Below are 22,980 nucleotides of genomic sequence, written 5' to 3' on the forward strand. Positions count from 1 at the left end.
GGATGATGGCTGTTTGCAGCTGGTCACACACCCTTCAGGGTGTGGGTCCCCACTGGGGTGCCTGGCCAGTCTGGCTGAGGGGCTGAGGGCTGTTTTCAGGCTGGGACTGAAGCTCCCAACCGCTTCTTTTTTTCTTTTTTATTCTGGGCCAGCTTTAGCTCTGAGGCCTCGGCTGCTGAAAACAGGTTTCTGGCTTCTGTTTACCGTCTGTATTTGATACAATGTTGCGGTCCGGCTGGCTGAAGCCGGCTGAGTAAAGCAGGTTTCTGGGGTTTTGTTTATCTTCTATATTTGCAACATAGTTACTTAGAGTTGCAGCTGAGAGGCCGGCAAGTCAGGCGGGAAACACTGGAGTCCTCCACCACTGAAGCAAGCAAGCCTCCCTATTCACATCAGCTGCCTGGCTGCCGGCCGCCATCTTGGCTGCCAGTTAATTTGCATATCTCGCTGATTAGCCAATGGGAAGGGTAGCAGTTGTATGCCAATTACCATGTTTCTCTTTTATTAGTGTAGATGACAGGGACTATCATTAGAGGGAGAAGTAATTAAAAATAGGGTAGACAAGATATAAACATTACAAGTTATATAAGAAGACCTTCAAAGTAACTATAACGTAGAGTTTATATAATCTTAGGGTTTTTTAATGTAAAGAAAATGAAAGGCAGAAAATAAATTATAGTCAGCCCTTGAACAACAAAGGTTTGAACTGCACAGGTCCACTTATATGTGAATTTTAAAAAATAAACACTGCAAATGTATTTTCTTCTAATGATTTTCTCTTCTTGATGATTTTCTTTTTTCTAGCTTACTTTATTATAAGAATACAATCTACAGCAGTGGTTGCCAACCGGTGGTCCACGGACCACTGGTGGTCTGTGCGGTCTGAAAGGTTGGCGACCACAGATTTATATAGTATATACAACATACCAAGTATGTATTAATCAACTACTTATGTTATTGGTAACAGCAGGCTATCGATAGTTAAATTCTGGGGGATTTGAATGTTATATGTGTATTTTTGACAATGAGTTGTTCCAGGATCAACTGTATTCTTCTCTTCCTTCTACTTTTTCTTGTTCTGATCCTGTAGGAAATTATGAAATCATAAGAAAATATAGCAATGATGGGCCTTTGTGTATACAAAACTGCAAAGTAAGGTTCATCTATATTTGAAAATCCCAACATTTCAGCAGCATCACTTTTGTCAAATGTTCTAAGATAAAGAGCACATAGCAGGGGAGAAGGAAAAGCAGCAGCAGTTACAGGGGTGCTCCTGCCAATTATTATGTTACAGGAACATCTGGCCCAGAATCAGTAAGTGACAAGAGAAAGTTCCATTTTCCAACATTAATAAATGAGTGAGTAAACAAACAAACAGCTAATATCACATCTGACAGCTTTATCCTGTTTTCCCTCTGTAAAGCTGGGGAAGCACACTATGTAACCCCCATCTGAACACCCTATCAACATACCTTAGACCAGCGGTTCTCAACCTATGGGTCGCGACCCCTTTGGAGGTCGAATGACCCCTTCACAGGGGTCACCTAAGACCATCAGAAAACACATATATATTTATATATTGTTTTTGTGATTAATCACTATGCTTTAATTATGTTCAATTTGTAACAATGAAAATATATCCTGAATATCAGATATTTACATTACGATTCATAAGAGTAGCAAAATTACAGTTATGAAGTAGCAACGAAAATAATTTTATGGTTGGGGGTCACCACAACATGAGGAACTGTATTAAAGGGTCACGGCATTAGGAAGGTTGAGAACCACTACCTTACACCTTCTATCCTATTTTGGAATAGAACAGAAGCTCTTTCCCAGTAGCAGCTAGGATCTCCCTATGCATTTTGAATGCAGTTAAGACATTACAATAAAATAAGTTAACACATATTAATTAATTTCTCAGACCAATATGTATAAAGTATGCAAATATTTGTATATTTTAGATTTAGATGCAGTATATCTCTTGGGGAAACTCTAATACCAATGCCAATACTACAACTACTTTTGATATGTAAGTAATATTTTGATAGCAAAGTCAATTTGGATTATTTCTTACCTTTTCAACGTCTGCCTTCGTTGCATTAGTATCATTATCCAATCTTTCATAACTCTGTTGTGCCTTTTCTGCCTCTCTACATTCTCTTTCAAATTTCTTTTTACTCTGTGAAAATAATCAAAATATCACAGTGAGAAATAAAATTAGATTTATCCATTAAAAGAAAACTTTAAAATGCCATTGTGTATTGTGTAGAACTGCACAATGTAAGTAAAATTTGTCTCAATTAGAAAAGAAATGTTACTATTATAATCAACCTAAGTGCCTTAAATATCAAACATTATAGGCATGACTGACTTAATATATATCTCATCTCTTCTCAGTAAGAAAAAAAATCATGTATTTTATAATTTTTAATTATAAGCTCATCTTCAGCAGAACTTTTTGGTTTCGTGTTTTTTGCTTGTTTTATATGTTTGTTTGATGGCCTGGTTGGTTTTGGTGTTTGCTTGTTTTTATTTTTATTTTTTTGGTGAGATCTCAATGTAGCTTAGATGTGGAAATGTCGCTCCCAAGTGGTTTTCCGTAGTTTCTTCCAGGTGTCCCAGGAAATGCCATCAGCCCAGAACCAGGCTTTGTTAAAATTTTGTATCTAACTCCCTTGACTTTGTAAAAAAGCTATTCACAACTGCATTTCCTTTCCAGCACACTTCTTTAAAAACTATAGTTAGTTTTCTTTTAAAAAATTTGCTCAGTTTCGATGTACTTTTTTGTTGTCCAATCCTTGTTTCCCCAGTTCATGAAATCTCTGCTTAGTTAATTCAAACACAATCAGAATTCTATCAAGTTCATTTCCCTAATGAAATCTCTCCCAGAGTCTTTGATCTGCTGAAATTGGGACTGGTTACCAAAGCGGGCCTACCGCACAGCTGTAACCTTGGGATCTCCCTTCACCATTATCCTGGAGATTCTTTTCGCCTCTTCCTTGATTTGAATCTCCTATTTCCAAGTTCCAAACCTTCTTCCCTTTCTTGATTCACTTCCATATTTTGCTGAAACACATTCAGCAGTGGCATCCTAAAAGAAGGTTTGTGGGAGATAATTTTTTAAGTCCCTAAGGCTGAAAATTTCTTTAATATTACTTTTAATCGATAAAATTTGGCTGGGAATGAATTCTTGAGTAGGAAACTGTCTTCCTGCAGAAATGTGAAAAGTACTATTCCACATTACTTCCTGATCTTTGGCCTGAAATCTATTTTATTTTCCCTCTTTGGAGATGGGTGGGAATCTTTTCTCTCTCATACCTGTTCTGAAATATCCTGAAGATACTGTCTTGCTGTGAAGTGGATAATCCTTTCATCTAGAAATTCATGTCTGTCTGTTCTGGGGAAATTTTCTGGAATTATTATTGTCTTTCCATTTTCTGGTCCCCCCCCCCCTTTTTTAGGATACTCATTATTTCGAAAATGAACCTATAGAATGAGTCCTCCTATTTTCTTATATTTCCGCTCATACTTTCAATTTATCATTTTGCTCTACTTTCTGGGAGATTTCTTTATTTTCATTGTTTTAAGTGATTTTTTCATTTCTGCTATAATAATGTTCTTTTATATTCTTTGTATGTTCCTTTTCAAATAGTATCTTTTTCCTATTTCATGGATATAATATCTTTATTCCCATTGAGAATATTAATAGTTTTGGGTGTCTTGCTTATTTATTTTGCTTTTTAATTCCTATTTCCTTTCATCATCACTGTTTCAAAGTTGCTTTTTCTGGTCTTTGGTATTTACATTAGATGTTTTCTTTCAGTGTCTGGGGGTCCTTGCCTGTCTGCTCTGGCTTAAACTGCCAACTGAAACCTCTACAGGTGGGGCCTGTGGACCGTGGTCTTTTCCTCAGGGTGACACGGTCAGGCAGTTTCCTGGGAGAAATCCTGGTATCCCCACCTTTCCCCTCAAGCTGGTTAGATTCCCCAGATATGACTCTTTTAATCTCTTGCCTGGAAAAATATATGCCTTGCTACCTATATTCTGAGAATTGCTCAAAAGAAAGCAAAGGATGTTAGTATTTTCTCTTTACCTAAACCCCTTGTTAGAACAGTTTCTATGTCAATTTCTTGTCTTGGGGACTATGAAACTATACGAAAAGTGCAAGTTTGAATTCCAAAGCTCCTCAGCACAAGGTCAAAAGGTTCCCATTTTTCACAGGATGCCTGTCTGCCCTCCTTTGACCTTCCGACAAAGACAATTTCTCTGATGTTTCCCTTGGCCAGTGGGCAGAGTTCTACCTTTCACTACAGACTTAGTCCTTCAAAGTTTCAACTGTTATACAGGAGCTTCTGTTCCAACTCCCACAACATACAGAACTAAAATCTAATCTGCTCCTGTGTGAGAATTAAAACCCAAGTCCTTACCAAGGACTTACCCACATCCCGACACCTCTGCTCGCTTTTTTCAAATTTCACTGTATCACTTCATACACCTATTGCTCTGGCTTTTAGTTTACCCTTAGTTTCTAGCAGTTATGAGTTTAAAATAAACTCTGCTAAGAGCTTTAAAAGCAATAAAAATATTTTAGCTATTATATCTAGGTATCTGTAGCCAAAGGCTTCAGAGTTAGCTGAGTTTACTATATACCTAGAACCAGACATACCTACACTTTACATCAAATAAATATGCTCTGAAATGTTTTATAAAATTCTTCAAATGTACTCACTGTTTTGATAGTACGAGCCATCAAATGGGACACTTTTAGTCAAAGCATATGAATAATATATAGAATGTCACTTTCCTGTGAAGATTAAATTTCCACATTTAATTCTCTGAAACTTAATTCAGAGCTGTGTTTTCAAATTGAGTAGCTATAGGCTACTAATTTTGTTGCAATTTGAGGCTACTAATATACAAAAGTATTTTTATATTAGGTGTCTTATTACTTATGGGAAAACACTAATTTCCTTGCAATAGCAAAAGAGTCACTAATACAATATTTAACATTTTCATTCCCTGAGAGATACTATATCTTTACACAATATAGGAATACACTCCAGAAAAGATCCTCGATTCTTCATCTTACGTGTGGCAGACTAATAAACAACCACATTTCCTCCCCCATCCTTTGTTAGAAGAGCCCACCTCCCAATATATCAACTAAAAATAGCTGATACTTGCTTTACCAGCTTCCCTACAGCTGAGGGTATGGTCAAGTAATCTAATCCTGTCAAAGGCACCCATAATGAAGTCTGCTGAGGGTTCGCTGGGAAAGTCTTCCTTCCCTGATAAAAAGGGACAGTTGGAAAAGATCTGCTCTCTTGTTCATGTGTCTGCATGCAGTGAATAAAGATGTGGAGCTTGGCTGCCTAAGTCAACTGTTGACAGTAGGGACAAGCCTCAGGAAAAAAGCCAACATGGTCAAGATGGAAAAGTGAACAGAAAGAAAGAAGGGACAGACTTTGTGGCATCACTGAGTCACTGACAACTCAGAAACTGCTCCATTTTTGAGCCCTCTTCTTACAAGCATCTAAAATCTGTTACTTGGAACTGCCTAAGCTGACAGACATGGCATCTCCAATGTTTCTATCTTAACCTCATCATTCCTTGAAGATCTTCACATGCTCTTATGCTCTCCAATTTAAATGCCAGTGCTGTGGGGGGGAGGGTTCAATTTTCAGTTCTCTATATCTAAGTCAATCTGTCTCTCCCAGTTCTTTAAATCTCTTCCATTATTTCAAATATGTTAGGAATTTTACAATTGCATTTTCTTGATCAAGCAAGAAGACGTGGAACTAGGAATTGGGATCCTGCATATGTTTCTATGTAATATACAGAAATTATAGTTGTCTGCCTCCCTCACTAGACCGCAGGCTCCACGAAAACAAGAACCATGTCACATATATTCACTTTTGTACCCCCAATACATGTCAAGGATGCCTTCAATAAACATGAATTGAGCTGACTCACCTTTATTTCATAGTATTGTTAATGCCTTAAAAAAATCTCTCCTGAAAAAAAAAAAATCTCTCCTACATTTTTTGATGCTTCTTTCTTATTACCCCGTAAATTTTGCTTAATAACTGCCAATTATTCTAAAGGCAAGTCAGTATATGTTAACAAGAATAATTTGAGCCAACACTAGTTTTTAAAGGGACCAATGACTCATAAGTGTAGGAGTCTATTTTTTGTGCAGATGAAAACACAAACACTCACACTCATCGGGTGGAAGATACCAAAGATGTTAGTTAAGGCAATTTAAAATTTAATAAACGTAAACACTCCCTAAAAGTCTTGCTGAGACCAATTAAAGAGAAGATCCAAACAAAAATAAAGACGGACTATTAATATACCTAAGAATTCTCAATTAGCACTGATTACATCAATGACAGTTACATAGTAGAAATTTTTTGAAATTTAAAAATTTTAAGACAAAAATTTTTTTAAAGGAAAAAGGCTAAAAATAGTGCATAAGTGCATGAGTTATTTTTAACCTCAAACTTAAAAGTCCTTTTCCCAACAACCACAAACTAAATTGCTTAATTTAACATGAAAAACTCTCAAGCATAATTTTCAAGGACTACAGTGTCCATCATAAAAATATGCAGGCAAAGAGCAAACTGTTAATCTGAGGGCTCAAAAAGAATATTAATCTTATACTACAGAACTTTTGGTAGAGCATTTTAAGTAAAGGAGAAAGGAGACAACAATGTTCCATGTAGACATCTTATTTTTCAAGTGACTACATTTTTTTAAAAAACACATTAGCAAGTACCCTTGGAAAGTTTTTAAGAAAATTATTACTATGATATTACAATTTTGCCCTACCTACAGAGTACTTTATTTTCTACAATGAGATGGTCTATGACAGCAGCCAGCCTAGTACTAGGAACAGTTACATTATTACAGAATCACTGAATTGGAAGAAATGTTTCATATAAGCAAGACTACTCTTCATTTTTTATACGCTAAATATGAAGTCAACAAAAATCAGGTGCTCAGTAAGAGACAGAACTAGAATCTAAGTCCTCTCAGACTCAGTCAAATGGTCTCCTAAGATACATCACTGTTTCCCTATTACTTCTATCTTATAACAATATTTTATAGCAACTACTGCAAAGTCCAAAAGAATCTTCCTTAATATTTATAATTATCTCAATATTATAGAGACTAGAGGCCCGGTGCATGAAAATTCATGCACTGGAGGGGGGGGGAGGGGGTCCCTCAGCCCGGCCTGCCCCCTGTCACAGTCCGGGAGCCCTCAGGGGCGGGAGGCGACCCAGCCACCAGGGGAAGGCGACGCCCCCATCACACCTCTGCTGCTGCCACTGCTGGCAGCGCAAGCCTCGGCCGGCCCTGGTTACCTGAGCCTTGGGAGGCCAACATCCGAGGCTTGCCTATGCCTTGGGCCGGCCCTGGGTGGCTGGGCAGTCGCCATCCAAGGCTTGCCTGCACCTCAGGCTGGCCCTGGGCGGCTGGGGGGCTGAAGGGACTGGGGGACTCTGGAGGCAAGGCTGAAAGGACTGGGCGCCGCAACCTTGTGGCTGTGGGCACTGCCATCTTTGAGGGCGTGGCAGTCAATTAGCATATTCCCTCCTTATTGGCTGTGGGCACTGCCATCTTTGAGAGTGGGGGCAGTTAATTAGCAAATTCCCTCCTTATTGGCTGTGGGCACCACCATCTTTGCAATGGCGTGAGGGTCAATTACCATATTCCCTCTTTATTAGATAGTATGGTACAAGTATAAACTCATACAGAAAAAACAATGATCTCACAGTCTCTATTTATACCAATGTCAAATTATGAAAAATACATTGAGAAATATTAAAGTTAAATAGATATAAGAAATAAGAAAATTTAGGACTAAACAACTCTACAAAATTTCATGTTAACCATGAAACACTATAACTTACATTATCCATCTGTTTCCAGCACATGTCAAGATACTGTTGAGCTTTTCGTCCCTCTTGGAGATGCTGAAGATCATAACAACCAAAAACACAAAACAAACAAAACTTACATTTAAATAAAGTCTAAAGTCTTAAAAAGGCTTTTCACTTTATTTTTGCAAGATTCTAATTATATAACTTTATCAAAATTTAATACGAAATTTTAGTAAAGCAAAATTCTCTAAAATACATTTTATAGAAAAATATTTGAATATTTTAAATATAACTTAAGACACATATAATCTCTAAGAAAATACATGACTTTCTTGAGTAGGGGCTGACAAATGTTTTCTATAAAGGGTCATATAAATACTTTAGGCTTTGCAAGCCATGTGGTCTCTGTTGCAACTCTGTAATGTAATGCAAAAGCAGCCAAAGGCAAAACATAAGTAAATGAGTGTGAGTCTGTTCCAAAATAACGTTATCTATTAGGCACTGAAATTTTAATTTCATGTAATTTTCATGTCATAAAATATTATTCTTTTGATTTTCTTTTCAATTATCTAAAAATGTAAAAACCTGCTCAGCCTGCATGACTTAGTAGTTGAGGGTCGACCTATGAACCAGGAGGTCACAGTTCAATTCCCAGTCAGGGAATATGCCTGGGTTGTGGGCTCATTACCAATGTGGGGCCTGCAGAAAGCAGCCAATCAATGATTCTCTCTCATCATTGATTTTTCTATCTCCCTCTCCCTTCCTCTCTGAAATCAATACAAATATATTAAAAATAAATATAAATATAAAAAACAGTCTTAGCATATGAGAACTAGGAACAAAATCAGGTAGTAGACTAGATTTAGCTTACATAGTTTACCAAACCTTCATCCTGAATCCAAAAGGATCACTAATTAGCAAGATAGTCGTGAGATAATTTTAACTAGAAGCAATACAGTGAAATAGAAAACTAGTTTATACAGAATATATATTATTTTAAAGACCAAAGTTATTATTTTATTTGAGTGAAAATATTTCAGATATATTATAGCTGGATAAAAACAATAATTACCATTTTTCTTTCAGTTTTCAGATCATGAGCATATCTCATTAATTCACCATAAACTCTGTGTGCCATTTCTTCTGCTACTACTTCTCGCTGTCCTGCATAGTCGTTTAACTCGTTAAGGATGTTAAAAAAGGCTACACATGAAGTAAACCTGACAAAAACATATTTAAAAATGATGAAATTTCTTTTTATTTTCATTACAAATATTTTTGTGAGGAATGCATTGAGCCTGACACTTGACAAATTTTAATTACCTAAATCTTAGCTACTAGCTCTAAATTAACTTTGTATGGAAATAATCCTGCATTAAGTTCAAGCTGTACATGTATATATATCTTCATGTAGTCTTAATTTATAAATAAAGGGATATTTGGGGTAAAAAAATATAAGACTACTACCTGCAGGTTCTTTGGCATACTGAAATCTCTTAAGTTGCCAATTGACTGGCCTGAGCTTGGAAATGAACTTGGTTAGATTCCTAGGCTTGGCAGCTAAACCTGTTGCAGAGATTATGGGCTTGCTCTCAAGGACAGAATCTGCCAATCATACCCCTAAATGCATCTCAAGGGCTGATCCACAAAACAACATTACTATCAGTTCTGGACAACAGCTGCCTGTATAACTGCCCACATCCTAAATGGATATGAAGTACCATATGTTGGCATCAAAGGAGGGGTGGTAGGTAAGAAGGGACCACAAAGGGGGGGGGGGGGAGAATAAGTGTGAAGGGACAGAGAAAAATAAAGAGAATCACTGTATTAAAACATAGACCTACGTTGAATATACTACCCTAAACACACAGCTGAAGGTGAGTGTTCAGACAGGATGGCATTAACATTATACCCGAGAATCCTAACAATTCACAATTATACAGAAAGTTGTTTAAGTCTAGTCTCTTCTGTTTCTGCATTTTACAGCCATCCACATACTCCTGTTTAAGACTGTCAAAAGCTCACAGCCAATTCATAATCTTTTACATATTCAAGGTTCCAAAATTACTGTCCTTTTCATTATCCCTTTGAACCAGCCAGCCAAATTGTTTCATTACTTGTAAGAGTAAGAGAAGCTAGTAACTAACTGACAACTACGAGATAAATATGGAAACAATACGCTTTTCTTCCAGAGACTAAATTACTCAGGTGGGGTCTTAGTCTATATCTTACTTGGAAACCCACGCATCAGCTATTCTAGAAAACTATTGGCAAGTCTCAATATTAAAGTGTTCATTCTTATAGAAATAACAGTAGTTCCCCTTCATAAACATTGATTTTTTAAGACAAACTTTATAAAATCTTTATGAAAAGCTAACAGCATGCTTACTTTACAAAAAAAAGTGTTTTTAAAATTATTAATATGCAATAATAAACAGGTATATAATTTACCTTGGCTCTTCATCTTTGGAGGAACGTTTGGGACAGTACTTCTTAACCAAATTTCTATAGGAAAAAGATTTTTTAAAAATTTATAAGACATGTTGTTGAAATTGAAATATTCTAAAGGTTTCCAATTTTATTAAATAATTTAATGATATAAAACAATTAAGAGCAACATGATATCTACTATCATTAACATATAATCAGTGCTTATATTTTAAAAAAATACACCTGTAGAAAGAAATGTTATTTCTGTGTTTATATAAGTACTAGATGACCGGTGCACAAAAATTTGTGCCTCAGGGGGTGGGGGGGGGGGGGAGTCCCTCAGCCCGGCCTGTGCCCTCTCGCAGTCAGGGACCCCTCGGGCGATAATGACCTGCTGGCTTAGGCCTGCTCCCGGGTGGCAGAGGGCAGGCCCAATCCCTAGGTGCAGCCCCTGGTAGGGCTCAGGGTAGGGCCGATTGGGGGGTTGGGGCACCGCCCCCTGTCACACTCAAGGCAGGGTTGATGGGGAGTTTGCGGCGCCACCCCCTGTCACACACAGAGCAGGGCCAATCAGAGGGGTTGGGGCTCCGTACCTGTCACCCACAGAGCAGGGTCAATCAGGGGTTTGGGGAGCTCCCCCCTGTCATGCACAGAGCAGGGCCGATCAGGGGGTTGAGGAGCTCCCCCCTGTCACTCACAGAGTAGGGCCGATAGGGGAGTTGGGGCACCGCCCCCTGTCACACACAGAGCAGGGCGGATCAGGGGGTTGGGGCGCCACACCTTCACACTCAAGGCAGGGCCAATGGGGAGGTTATGGCTCTACCCCATCACACACAGAGCAGGGCCCATGGGGGGCGGGGGGTTGGGGCGCTGTACCCTGTCACACAGAGCCGCAGGGCGATCAGGGGGTTTGGGCGCTGCCCCCTGTCACGCTGATCCCGGTGCCGGGAGGCCTCGCAGCTCCACTGATCCCGGTGCTGGGAGGCATATTACCCTTTTACTATATAGGATAGAGGCCTGGTGCACGGGTGGGGGCCGGCTGGTTTGCCCTGAAGGGTGTCCTGGATCAGGGTGGGGGTCCCGCTTGGGTGCCTGGCCAGCCTGGGTGAGGGGCTGATGGCTGTTTGCAGCTGGTCACACACCCTTCAGGGCGGGGGTCCCCACTGGGGTGCCTGGACAGTCTGGGTGAGGGGCTGAGGGCTGTTTTCAGGCTGGTGGGTGACTGAAGCTCCCAACCGCTCCTTTTTTCTTTTTTCTTTTTTTATTCTGGGCCAGCTTTAGCTCTGAGGCTCGGCTGCTGAAAGCAGGTATCTGGTTTGTTTAGGTTCTATAATCGAAACACTGTTTCAACTCCAGCTCTGAGATCCGGCTGGCTGAAAGCAGGTTTCTGGGGTTTTGTTTAGCTTCTATATTTGTAACAATGTTTCAAACTGCAAGCTCAGAGGCCGGCAGCAGCAGGCGGGGAACGTTGGAGTCCTCCGTCACTGGAGCAAGCAAGCCTCATGTTCGCTTCAAGCTGCCTGGCTGCCGGCCGCCATCTTGGCTGGCAGTTAATTTGCATATCACCCTAATTAGCCAATGGGAAGGGTAGCGGAGGTATGGCTAATTACCATGTTTCTCTTTTATTAGATAGGATAATTGTAACAAGTTGGTTGATTATGCAATCAAATAAAAAAAGAGCCCTGGCCAGGGTGGTTCAGTTGGTTGGCATCCTCCCTGGGACTGAAAGACTATCAGTTCGATTCCTAGTCAAGGCACATGCTTGAGTTGTAGGCTCAATCCCAGGTAGGGAGCATGCAGGAGGTGGCTGACGGATGTCTCTCTCTTTCCCTCTCCCTTCCTCTCTCTTAAAATAAAAAAAAAATCAACAAAAATATTTTTTTAAATAAAAGAAATAAAAAAGAAGTACTCCCCCACCTCCTTAGGAGAGAAATACACTTGCACTGCAAGCAGAAGGGGGAGGAAATGGGGAAAAAAGAAAGAAAGGGAAAAAAATTGTTCCTGCCTTCCTAACATAGTTTTCCAGAACTGTACATATACAGCATATTCAAGTGAATATAACCCTCACATTCACAAAATTTGGCAATCATCCTACATTTTATCAAGTTTCTCCCACTGTAAGGTGTTTAAGTCCTATAGATTCTATTTACTGACTTTTACTTAACTTTTTGTGATAATTTTTATAATGAAAGGGGAAATATATTACACAAGAAGGAGCCTCTTCTTCACACTATTTTTTAAAACATATTTTTATTGATTTTAGAGAAAAAGGGAGAGAGGGAGGGAGGGAGGGAGGGAGGGAGGGAGAGAGAGAGAGAGAGAGAGAGAGAGAGAGAGAGAGAAACATCGATGATGAGAGAATCATTGATTGGCTGCCTCCTGCATGCCTCCTACTGGGGATCAAGCCTGCAACCCAGGAATGTGCCCTTGACCAGAATTGAACCCGGGACCCTTCAGTCCACAGGCCGATGCTCTATCCACTGAGCCAAACCAGCCAGGGCTTCTTCACACTTTTTTAATGCATTGGATACAGATGTGTGAGGACAGAATGACTGAAGCTAATGCAACATCTTTCAATCATGAATGGGAAAACCAAGAAATTCACAAGAATGCCCTGATAATCACTAAGCTTTAGAATCCCATTTCCAAACTTCTTTTTGTATGACTCTTATTTGAAGCTGAACGCTCCTATAGAAAAGCTAAGTGAAAACATACAATTAAAAAATGTAGCAAAAACTGGAACTCTAAAAGAAACTTCTTGGATCAAGATACAAATGTGAGTCAGCATGTGTGAGGACAATAAAAAATAAAAATAAAAAATTTTAAAAGCCCAGCTGGCATGGCTAAGTGGTTGAATATCGACCTAAGAACCAGGAGGTCAGGTTCAATTCCAGGTTTCAGGCTTGATCACCAGTAGGAGGTCATGCAGGAGGCAGCCAATCAATGACTCTCTCTCATCACTGATGTTTCTATCTCTCTCTCCCTCTCCCTTCCTCTCTGAAATCAATACAAATTATTTTTTTTTTTAAAAAAGCTACTGTTGACTCTGAGAATGAATATACCTGTTAAGAAGGACTTTTTGAACTCAAATTTAAAAATGGATCCTAGCAGCCATTTCCAAACAGAGGCCTCTCATACAAGCTGTGTTTCTGGGAAAAACCTGCCCCGAGTTCTTGCTAGCTGAATCAACCCTTATTATAAAGGAGTTCCTAGAATCATATTTCAACCAATAAGACTGAGATTTTCCCCATCCAATCGGAGCTGTACGTCTTCACAGGCCAATAAGAATAGTGCTTTCTGGACCAAAATGTGAGGATTTGGAGTCCTCATTTGCATGATAACAAACCAATCAGGGACCAGGGACCAGGACTATAGAAGTCAATCCCAAAATTTGTGTTGTAATTCTAGGGTGGACATGTTCTCTTTCTGCTGAAGTTAAAATGATAAGTATAATCCTAGAGTCACCATGTGGGAAAAGCGTACTTGGAAATTTAATCAACAGAGAGGAAAGCAAAAACAAAAGGAGAAAAATTAACACTTTCTGAAAACCCAGGTACCTGAACTTTATAGTCACACAAGCCAATGAATTTCTTTCTCTGCTTAAACCAATCTGAGCTGAGATTCTGACACTGGAAAAAATCATGACTACCATAATCATAGGTTAACCGAAAGTCTTAACATATCTTAACTACAGCATAAACAACACTAATGTGAACTCTAGCTTCTGGGAGGAAGAGCACAAGAATCACAGGAGGGAGAGAGAGGAAAAGAAGGTAAACTTACCTTTACCTTTTGACCATACAGTTAGTTCTCAACAATTTTTTTTTAATTATTCTTGCCTTTCTTTATGTAAAAGTCACCCATCTATTAGCAACTCTCCCCAAACCCTAAGTCTCCAGAGCCTTCAAAAACAATACACAAGCCAATCCATCCAAGCCAATCCTGCCAACAGAAAACAATAGCATGTTCCAAAATGTTCCTCTTGTATTCCACCAAGTAAAAATTTATATCCTAGGAAAACATGTTCTGAAAGAAGACACAACAAATTATTTCATACTCATTTCTAGGGAGAGAATCTGGGAAGGGACTTGAAATTAAATGTGTTACAATGATCACATACTGTTTGTGTAGTATGTTTTTTTTAATTATAAAATTATACAAAAAAAATTTATCTCTCAAAGCAGCTGATCTCAGTTGGGCCTTCTAAGAGAAGTCTAAAGTCATCAAAAATTCGTATCAAGGTTTGAATGGTTAATAATACCCACAAATCCCTGCTTTGCAATTTTAATATAATATGCTTATTAGGTCAAATAAATCTCAGATGATTTGCCTTAAATACAGGGTGGGGCAAAAGTAGGTCTACAGTTGTTCATATGGCAAATAATACAACAATTAATAAATAATAACACAGAATAAACTCTGTTTCATGTACTCACAACTGTACACCTACTTTTGCCCCACACCCTGTATGCAAGTGTGAAGCATTTGGGTTGCTCCTGAAACAAAAATATGTTAGACAATTCATCTCTCTGTCCCATAGTAGCAGTTTCCCTAGGCTATTTTTTTCCCCCAGAAACTTTTCCTCTCTTCTATGCCCAGAGATTCTCCAAGTAACCAATTATAATAGCAGTTTATATATAAGGCATGCTTTTTTAACAGGGTGTTATAAATCAGGAATTAACTGAAACAAAGTTTTATATGCATACAATGCATATTATAGAAATTATAATAGATGTCATAGATATGTTGGTACTTTTGATGTATTTCATCCATGTTTTCTAAGTACCTTAGGATCATGCACTCTGGATACAGAGAATTAACATTGTTTCTTCAGTGGTCTGAGAAGGTTCCTAAATGTAATGAGCTTCTCCAAAGATTACAGTGTTATTTATATATACACCAGTACAGGATATCTCAAAAAAAATTTAAAGGCTGAAAATCATCTCTATAGCGTTTTAACCTATCAACAGTTGAGGCACTCTGAGTTCTAATTACTATTTAACAGGTGATCAATATATTTATTTGTAAAACGGGATACAACTCATACTATCTATATCTTCTAGCAGAAGGGTAATATTAGATACATGAGACTAGCTATTACCTCTTTTCTAAAGCTCTCCCTATATCTAACAGTTATCAGGCTTAGGAATTGCCAGGCCCTATTTGTGGGTCTCAGTTAAGTGATCCAGAGATAGAAAACTGAATCTAGCTGGGCCAAGAGTTCTCTTCCTGGAGTTTTTAAGTCTTTGGACTCAATTCAGCTTTGAGGCCAGTAAGAGAGCTGAATCTGAGACATAAATCTGGCACTGTTGGTGACTACATTTTCTGCCAAATGAAGAAAGCCAGCCTCTACTGAAAGAATAAAGCCAACCCACCAAAAGAAGAAAGAAGTAGACAACAACAGCAAAGGGCTCTGGCTGTGTTTCAGACACTGGCTTTTTTCTCTGTGACCCAGCTGCACCAGGCCTTCCAGCAACTTGACTATTTAACTTCTTAAACTCAATTAAAAAATCAAATCCATTAAAAAAAATCAAATAAATTTTTCCTATTAATAAATTTCCCATTATGTTTATACTAGTTCATGCTGGGTTTTCCATCACTTACAGCCACATATCTCCTCTCACATAGTGGAAAATTAAATGTAAAAGATATCCACACATAGGCACCACTCCTCACAGCCTCTGTGCCTCGCTCTGCTCCAACACGTCCAGCCCTAGAGAGACCAAGTGGTACATGGAGTCTCTGACTGCTGTTTTCCAGATTCATGCTGAAAAGGGTGGTTAACAGCTACACACTCTCCAAGACTGAGTTCCTAACCTTCATGAAGATAGAACTGGCTCCCTTCACAAAGAACCAGATGGACCTGTGACTTTGATGTCATGATGAAGAAATTGGGCCTCAACTGTGACGGGCAGCTAGATTTCCAAGAATTTCTTAATCTTATTAGCGGCCTTGTGGAACCTGCCATGACTCTTTTACACATTCCCAGCAGTATATCTAAGGAGACCTTGGAGCTAGCCTGTGGCTCACCCCCATTTCCTTCCAGTCTCCAGATCATCATCTCCTCAGACCACGCATACTCTGAGCCCAGCGCACCCACCACCCCATGCAGGCCTCTTCTGTGGCTAGTAATAAAACATTATCATTTTCTAAACACACACACACACACATAAGCTATCCACATACGAAAGAATGAAAGTGAACCCTTCTCCTTACCTCACACCACATATAGAGATTAACTCAAAACCTAAGAACTAATGCTATAAAACTCTTAAAAGAAGACACAGGGGGAAAGCTTCATGACAGGATTTGTCAATGATTTCTTAAAACGAAACCAAGAGCACGGGCAACAAAATAAATAAATAAATACTGGTATATTGGCCATCAAAATTTAAAACTTCTGCGCATCAAAGTCCACAAAGCAAGACAACCTATCAAATTGGAGAAAAGATGTACAAATTACATATCTGATAAGGGGTTGAAATCCAAAATATATACAGAACACCTAAAACTCAATAACAACTAATAATCTGATTTAAAAATGGGCAATGAACTTAAATATAATTTCTCCAAAGATATACAAATGCTAACAATCATGAAAAATTATCAATGTCACTAAAGACCAGAGATAAATGCAAATTAGAACCACAATGAGATCTCCTACACTCATTAAGATGGCTACTATAAAGAAAAATAAAAGAAAATAACAAGTGTTGCCTGGCATGTGGACAAATTGAAAGTCTTGTTCATTACTGGTAGGAATGCAAATTAGTTCAGCCAGGTCAAGGTGGCTGCGAGCAGAAAACAGTATATAGTTCGTCAAAAAATTAAGCACAGACTTATGATCCAACAACTCCTCTTCCGGGTATATACACAAAAGAGTTGAAAGGAGAGACTCAAACATACACATTTGTACACTCATGTTCACAGCATCATTATCCACAACTAGAGGCCCAGTGCACGAAATTCATGATCTGGTAGGGTCCCTAGGCCTGGCTGGCAATTGCAGGGCGAGTGTCTGGTGTGGAAGGGCAGTTCCCAGCTGACCTCCAGACCCTAGGCAGCACCTGAGCCCCTAGGCCACCACGCGCCCCCCTCCACCTGAATCACGGCGCCCAAGTCTTCATGCGGAGATGTGGTAAGCACGGCCAGACACCATGGGCTGGGGCACAGTGTGACCTCCGTCCCCCTGCCCCCAGGTATCCAGCGAGAGGTTGCAGGCACCACGGGAGGTTGGTCGCTGCCACCCATCTCCAGTACCCCATCCCAGCCTGGGGCCCAGCCAGGATTGGGACATCAGGGCCTGCCAGCTGCCATCTGCAGGACAATTGATTGGGGTCACCCTCCCCCCGCCACTGCTCCCTCAGCACCTGGGAACCAGGCAGTGGCCCCACTCCCTGCTGCCACCACTGGTCACCGTCTGTGTGCAGGCATACAAGTCCTTTGGTTGATCTCTCCCCCTTAAACCCACCCTCTCCTACCTTCCCTCTAAGGTTGGACAGTCTGATCGATGCTTCTCTGTCTCTGGATCTATTTTTGTTCATCAGTTTATGTTGTTCATTATATCCCACAAATGAGTGAGATCATGTGATACTTATCTTTCTCTGACAGGCTTATTTTGCTTAGCATAATGCTCTCCAGTTCCACCTATGCTATTGCAAATGGTAAGAATTCCTTTTTTTTTTTTTTTTACCACAGTGTAGTATTCCACTGTGTAGATGTAACCACAGTTTTTTAATCCACTCATCTGCTGATGGGTACTTAGGCTGTTTCCAGATCTTAGCTATTGTAAATTGTGCTACTAGGATTGTCCTCTTTCAAAAAGTATCTAAGTCTGTTGCCCATTTTTTTTATTGGGTTGTTTATCTTTCTTTTGTTAAGTTGTATGAATTCCCTGTAAATGTTGGAGATTAAACCCTTATGGGTGGTAACATTGGCAAATATGTTCTCCCATGCAGTGGGCTTTCTTGTTGTTTTGTTGATGGTTTCTTTTGCTGTACAGAAGCTTTTTATTTTGATGTAGTCCCATTTGTTTATTTTCTCTTTAGTTTCCATTGCCCTAGGTAGAATCAACATCATTAAAATATCCATATTACCCAAAGCAATCTATAGATTCAATGCACTCCCCATTAAAATACCAATGGCATATTTCACAGACCTAGAACAAACTCTCCAAAAATTCATCTAGAATGAAAAAAGACCCCGAATAGCTGCAGCAATCCTAAGAAAGAAGAACAAAGTAGGAGGGATCTCAATACCAGATATCAAGCTATATTACAAAGCCACTGTTTTAAAAACTGCCTGGTACTGGCACAAGAACAGACATATAGATCAATGAAATAGAACAGAGAACCCAGAAATCGACCCAAACCACTATGCTCAATTAATAGTCAACAAAGAAGGCATGAACATACAATGCAGTCAAGACAGCCTCTTCAATAAATGGTGTTGGGAAAATTGGACAGATACATGCAAAAAAAAAAAAAATGAAACTAGACCACCAACTTACACCATACACAAAAATAAACTCAAAATGGATAAAGGACTTAAACATAAGACAGGAACCCATAAAAAAATACTAGAGGAATCCAAAGGCAGCAAAATCTCAGACAAATGCCCTGGGATCTTCTGAGATTAAAGAGAGTGACACAGAAACAGAAAATTCTGATAAAGAGGCCTGAGAAAGTAAGGGTTAAATAGAAAATAGAGACTGGAGAGAGAACCAAGATGGCGGCATAGGTTAACACTGGAGTTTGCTGCTTTGAACAACTACTTCAAAAGTGAAACCAAAAAACGGAAGGGACATCACCCAGAACCACAGGAACGCTGGCTGAGTGGAAGTCCTACAACTAGGAGGAAAGAGAAACGCATACGGACACTCAGAGGAGGCGCAGTGCTGAAGTCAAATTCTGAGGTGCAGAGTGAGCGGAGCGGGCTGGCGGCGGAGGGCGCAGTTGGCATTTTCAATCGGGAGGGAGTCGCAGACTCTGAGCTCCAGATCCGGGCGAGTCTTTAGGGACCCAGACTCAAAGACTGTCTGGCTTCGGTCAGAGCGAGTGCAGCTTTCTCTCCGAGGTTTGCAGCCTTTGCTGGGACTCAGAGAGGCAGAGCCCCTGGGGACAGGACTGAGAGCCGCCATAACTGCTCTCTCCGGCCCACCCTATTGATCCTGTGCGACCCGCCCCGCCCAAGCCCTGCACAGAGGCATTTGCCGGATAGCCTCAGGCAAAGCCTAGATTAGCACCTCCCTAGAGGACAGAAGTTCTCTCACTGCAGACACAGCTGATTCTCATAGCCACTTGGCCTGGAGGTCAAACCCTCCCTGGTATTAGCTACAACAATCAAGGTTTATAAGACTGCGCACAAAGACCACTAGGGGGTGCACCAAGGAAGCATAACAAAATGCGGAGACAAAGAAACAGGACAAAATTGTCAATGGAAGATATAGAGTTCAGAACCACACTTTTAAGGTCTCTCAAGAACTGTTTAGAAGCCGCCGATAAACTTAATGAGATCTACAAGAAAACTAATGAGACCCTCGATCTTATATTGGGGAACCACCTGGAAATTAAGCATACACGGACTGAAATAACGAATATTATACAGACTCCCGACAGCAGACCAGAGGAGCGCAAGAATCAAGTCAATGATTTGAAATTCAAGGAAGCAAAAAACACCCAACCGGAAAAGCAAAATGAAAAAAGAATCCAAAAATGCGAGGATAGTGTAAGGAGCCTCTGGGACAGCTTCAAGCGTACCAACATCAGAATTATAGGGGTGCCAGAAGATGAGAGAGAGCAAGATATTGAAAACCTATTTGAAGAAATAATGACAGAAAACTTCCCCCACCTGGTGAAAGAAATGGACTTACAGGTCCAAGAAGCGCGGAGAACCCCAAACAAAAGGAATCCAAAGAGGACCACACCAAGACACATCATCATTAAAATGCCAAGAGCAAAAGATAAAGAGAGAATCTTAAAAACAGCAAGAGAAAGAAACTCAGTTACCTACAAGGGAATACCCATACGACTGTTAGCTGATTTCTCAACAGAAACTTTGCAGGCCAGAAGGGAGTAGCAAGAAATATTCAAAGTGATGAATACCAAGAACCTACAACCAAGATTACTTTATCCAGCAAAGCTATCATTCAGAATTGAAGGTCAGATAAAGTGCTTCACAGATAAGGAAAAGCTAAAGGAGTTCATCACCACCAAACCAGGATTATATGAAATGCTGAAAGGTATCCTTTAAGAAGAGGAAGAGGAAGAAAAAGGTAAAGATATAAATTATGAACAACAAATATGCATCTATCAACAAGTGAATCTAAGAATCAAGTGAATAAATAATCTGATGAACAGAATGAACTGTTGATTATAATAGAATCAGGGACATAGAAAGGGAATGGACTGACTATTCTTGGGGGGAAAGGGGTGTGGGAGATTCGGGAAGAGACTGGACAAAAATCGTGCACCTATGGATGAGGACAGTGGGTGGGGAGTGAGGGCGGAGGGTGGGGCGGGAACTGGGAGGAGGGGAGTTATGGGGGGGAAAAAAAGAGGAACAAATGTAATAATCTGAACAATAAAGATTTAATTAAAAAAAAAAGAAAAGAAAATAGAGACTGGTATTATTTGGATTATTCTATATCTAAGCCTACCCCTAGATATAGGGAAAGCTTTTAGTAGAACAACCACCTCATAACAATGATGTATCATTGACCCTTGAACAATGGAAGTTTGAGCTGTAAGGGTCCACTGGAAAAATCTTCATTTAAGTAAACTGGCACAGTAAATGGTCAACTGTGTATGTCACAAATACTAGTACAGACAGAAAGCAGTACTTGGTCAAAGGTACAGAATATGGGCAGAAATCCTAATTTCTAAACTAAACCAAGTACTAGATTTACAGATAACTCAATTATTTACTCATTCAATTTATATTCACTCAGCTCTAGAGCTACCATCGATGTTGCCAGGTACAGAATTGAACAAAACATCAAAAGCTACTTGGAAAGGGGGATTCAAGAGGGTGGCTGGGAAAGTGGAAGCTATACTCACCTCCTCCCAGAACTAACCTGGAATTACACTAAATTATAGAACAATCATCCTGAATAACCACCTGAAGAGAGAAGTCTTATAACCAAGGATTTACAGAAGAAACCACATCCAGACTGGTAGGAAGGGTGGAGACACGAAAAGGGCTGGCCCTGCTCCTGAGGTAGCTGCTGAAGTTCCTAAGGGATACCTCAGCTGCAGGGGGATCCTCCTGAGAACCCTGAGAACCATGAGGTCTAAACCCCAAGCTCAGCTCCCCAACCCAGAACACCAGAGCTGGGAGGAGGTGCTCACATAATATCTGGCTGTGAAGAGCAAAGGGATTTCTTTCTGCAAGGAAGAGGCAGGATTCACTGGAGACAAAGGCACCCTCTTCAAGGGCCACTGCAAAATATCTCATTTGTAGCCACTCACCCTGGGTTCCTGGGGAGGGAGGGCAGAGCGGACTAGAGTTGCTTGAGGACAATCTGAAGTTTGTGTCTCTGGGGGGTGGGGGGCGGCCTGAAGGGAGAGCCACCAGAATCCCTGTGCTGACTCATTCTCCCAAACCACAGACGCCATCTCTCTTGGGTGGAGCACTCTCCTCCAGGTAGCATGGGAGGGGGGGGGGGGCGGGATAACCCTAAACTGTGAAGTGCAAGCCCTGAGGAATACAGCCAGAGGCTCTTTCAGTGACTGAACCTGACAGGCAGGCAGCAGGCAGAGGCAGAGGCAGATAGAGCCAGATCTCATCAGGGTGTCTTAGGACTTTTGCTGACCTGCCCTCAGGTCCCGTGCTGCTAAAAGCCAGCCTTGGTGCACAGTAGAGGCAGGCATAAACTGTGGATCGCAGGTAACTCCAAAGAGGTAGCCAAGGGCCAATAACAGGCCAAGTCTTACATTGGCCTACACCACAGTCCTCCCCAAGAGGTTAAGAACCAATACACCCAATGACTAGCTTTGGAGAACATCAGAGAAAGATCCACTAAGTTTCACAAGTAGCATATCCAAAGAGAGATCTCAGCAGGCACCAAACCCTGCTGAGGTGAACTCTGATTTCTGTGGTCAGCACCTGCACAATAGCTCACGCACCATGGTCAGGGTTGAACCTCACAGTCAGCCAACCTGAGGGTTGATTCCACGAAGGAATGGGCCAATGGCAATAATGACTCAATTACAACAGGAGGGCCCACATAACCCACCACATGGGACATTCCTGGAGCATCCAGCTCAGGTGATCACGGAGACTGCACCACTGGACCCTACAGGACACCTATTACATAAGGCCACTCGACCAAGACTGGGAGTCAGAGCAGATCTATCTAATACCTGGTACATAGAAACAAACACAAAGAGGCAGCAGAAATTGGGAGACAAAGAAACAGGCCCCAAATGAAAGAACAGGAGAAACCTCCAGAAATTTGAAGGAATAATGCTACCTGATATCAAACTTTATAAGGCCCCAGTAATCAAAACCATATGGTACTGGCATAAAAACAGACATATAGATCAATGGAATAGAGAGCCCAGAAATAAACCCACGCCTGATAGTCAATTAATACTTGACAGAAGAGGCAAAAACATACAATGGGGTAAATAGTCTATTCAATAAAATGTGCTGGGAATAT

General features: G+C 40.4%; 1 protein-coding gene across 2 annotated transcripts in view; it reads right to left on the reverse strand.

The window, feature by feature from the left end:
* Positions 1–22,980, reverse strand: part of FNBP1L (formin binding protein 1 like) — a 116,836-nt gene that overhangs the window by 35,216 nt on the left and 58,640 nt on the right. For both annotated transcript variants that reach the window (XM_081087746.1, XM_081087745.1), the window contains exons 3-6: positions 10,341–10,394; positions 8,962–9,109; positions 7,920–7,982; positions 2,078–2,182 (exon numbers count right to left, since the gene is read on the reverse strand). In XM_081087746.1, coding sequence (XP_080943872.1) covers positions 2,078–2,182; positions 7,920–7,982; positions 8,962–9,109; positions 10,341–10,394 — 370 coding nt within the window. The remainder of the gene's footprint in view (positions 1–2,077; positions 2,183–7,919; positions 7,983–8,961; positions 9,110–10,340; positions 10,395–22,980) is intronic.

This window comes from Myotis nattereri, assembly GCF_964212035.1.
Source record: "Myotis nattereri genome assembly, chromosome: 3".
NCBI lineage: Eukaryota > Metazoa > Chordata > Mammalia > Chiroptera > Vespertilionidae > Myotis > Myotis nattereri.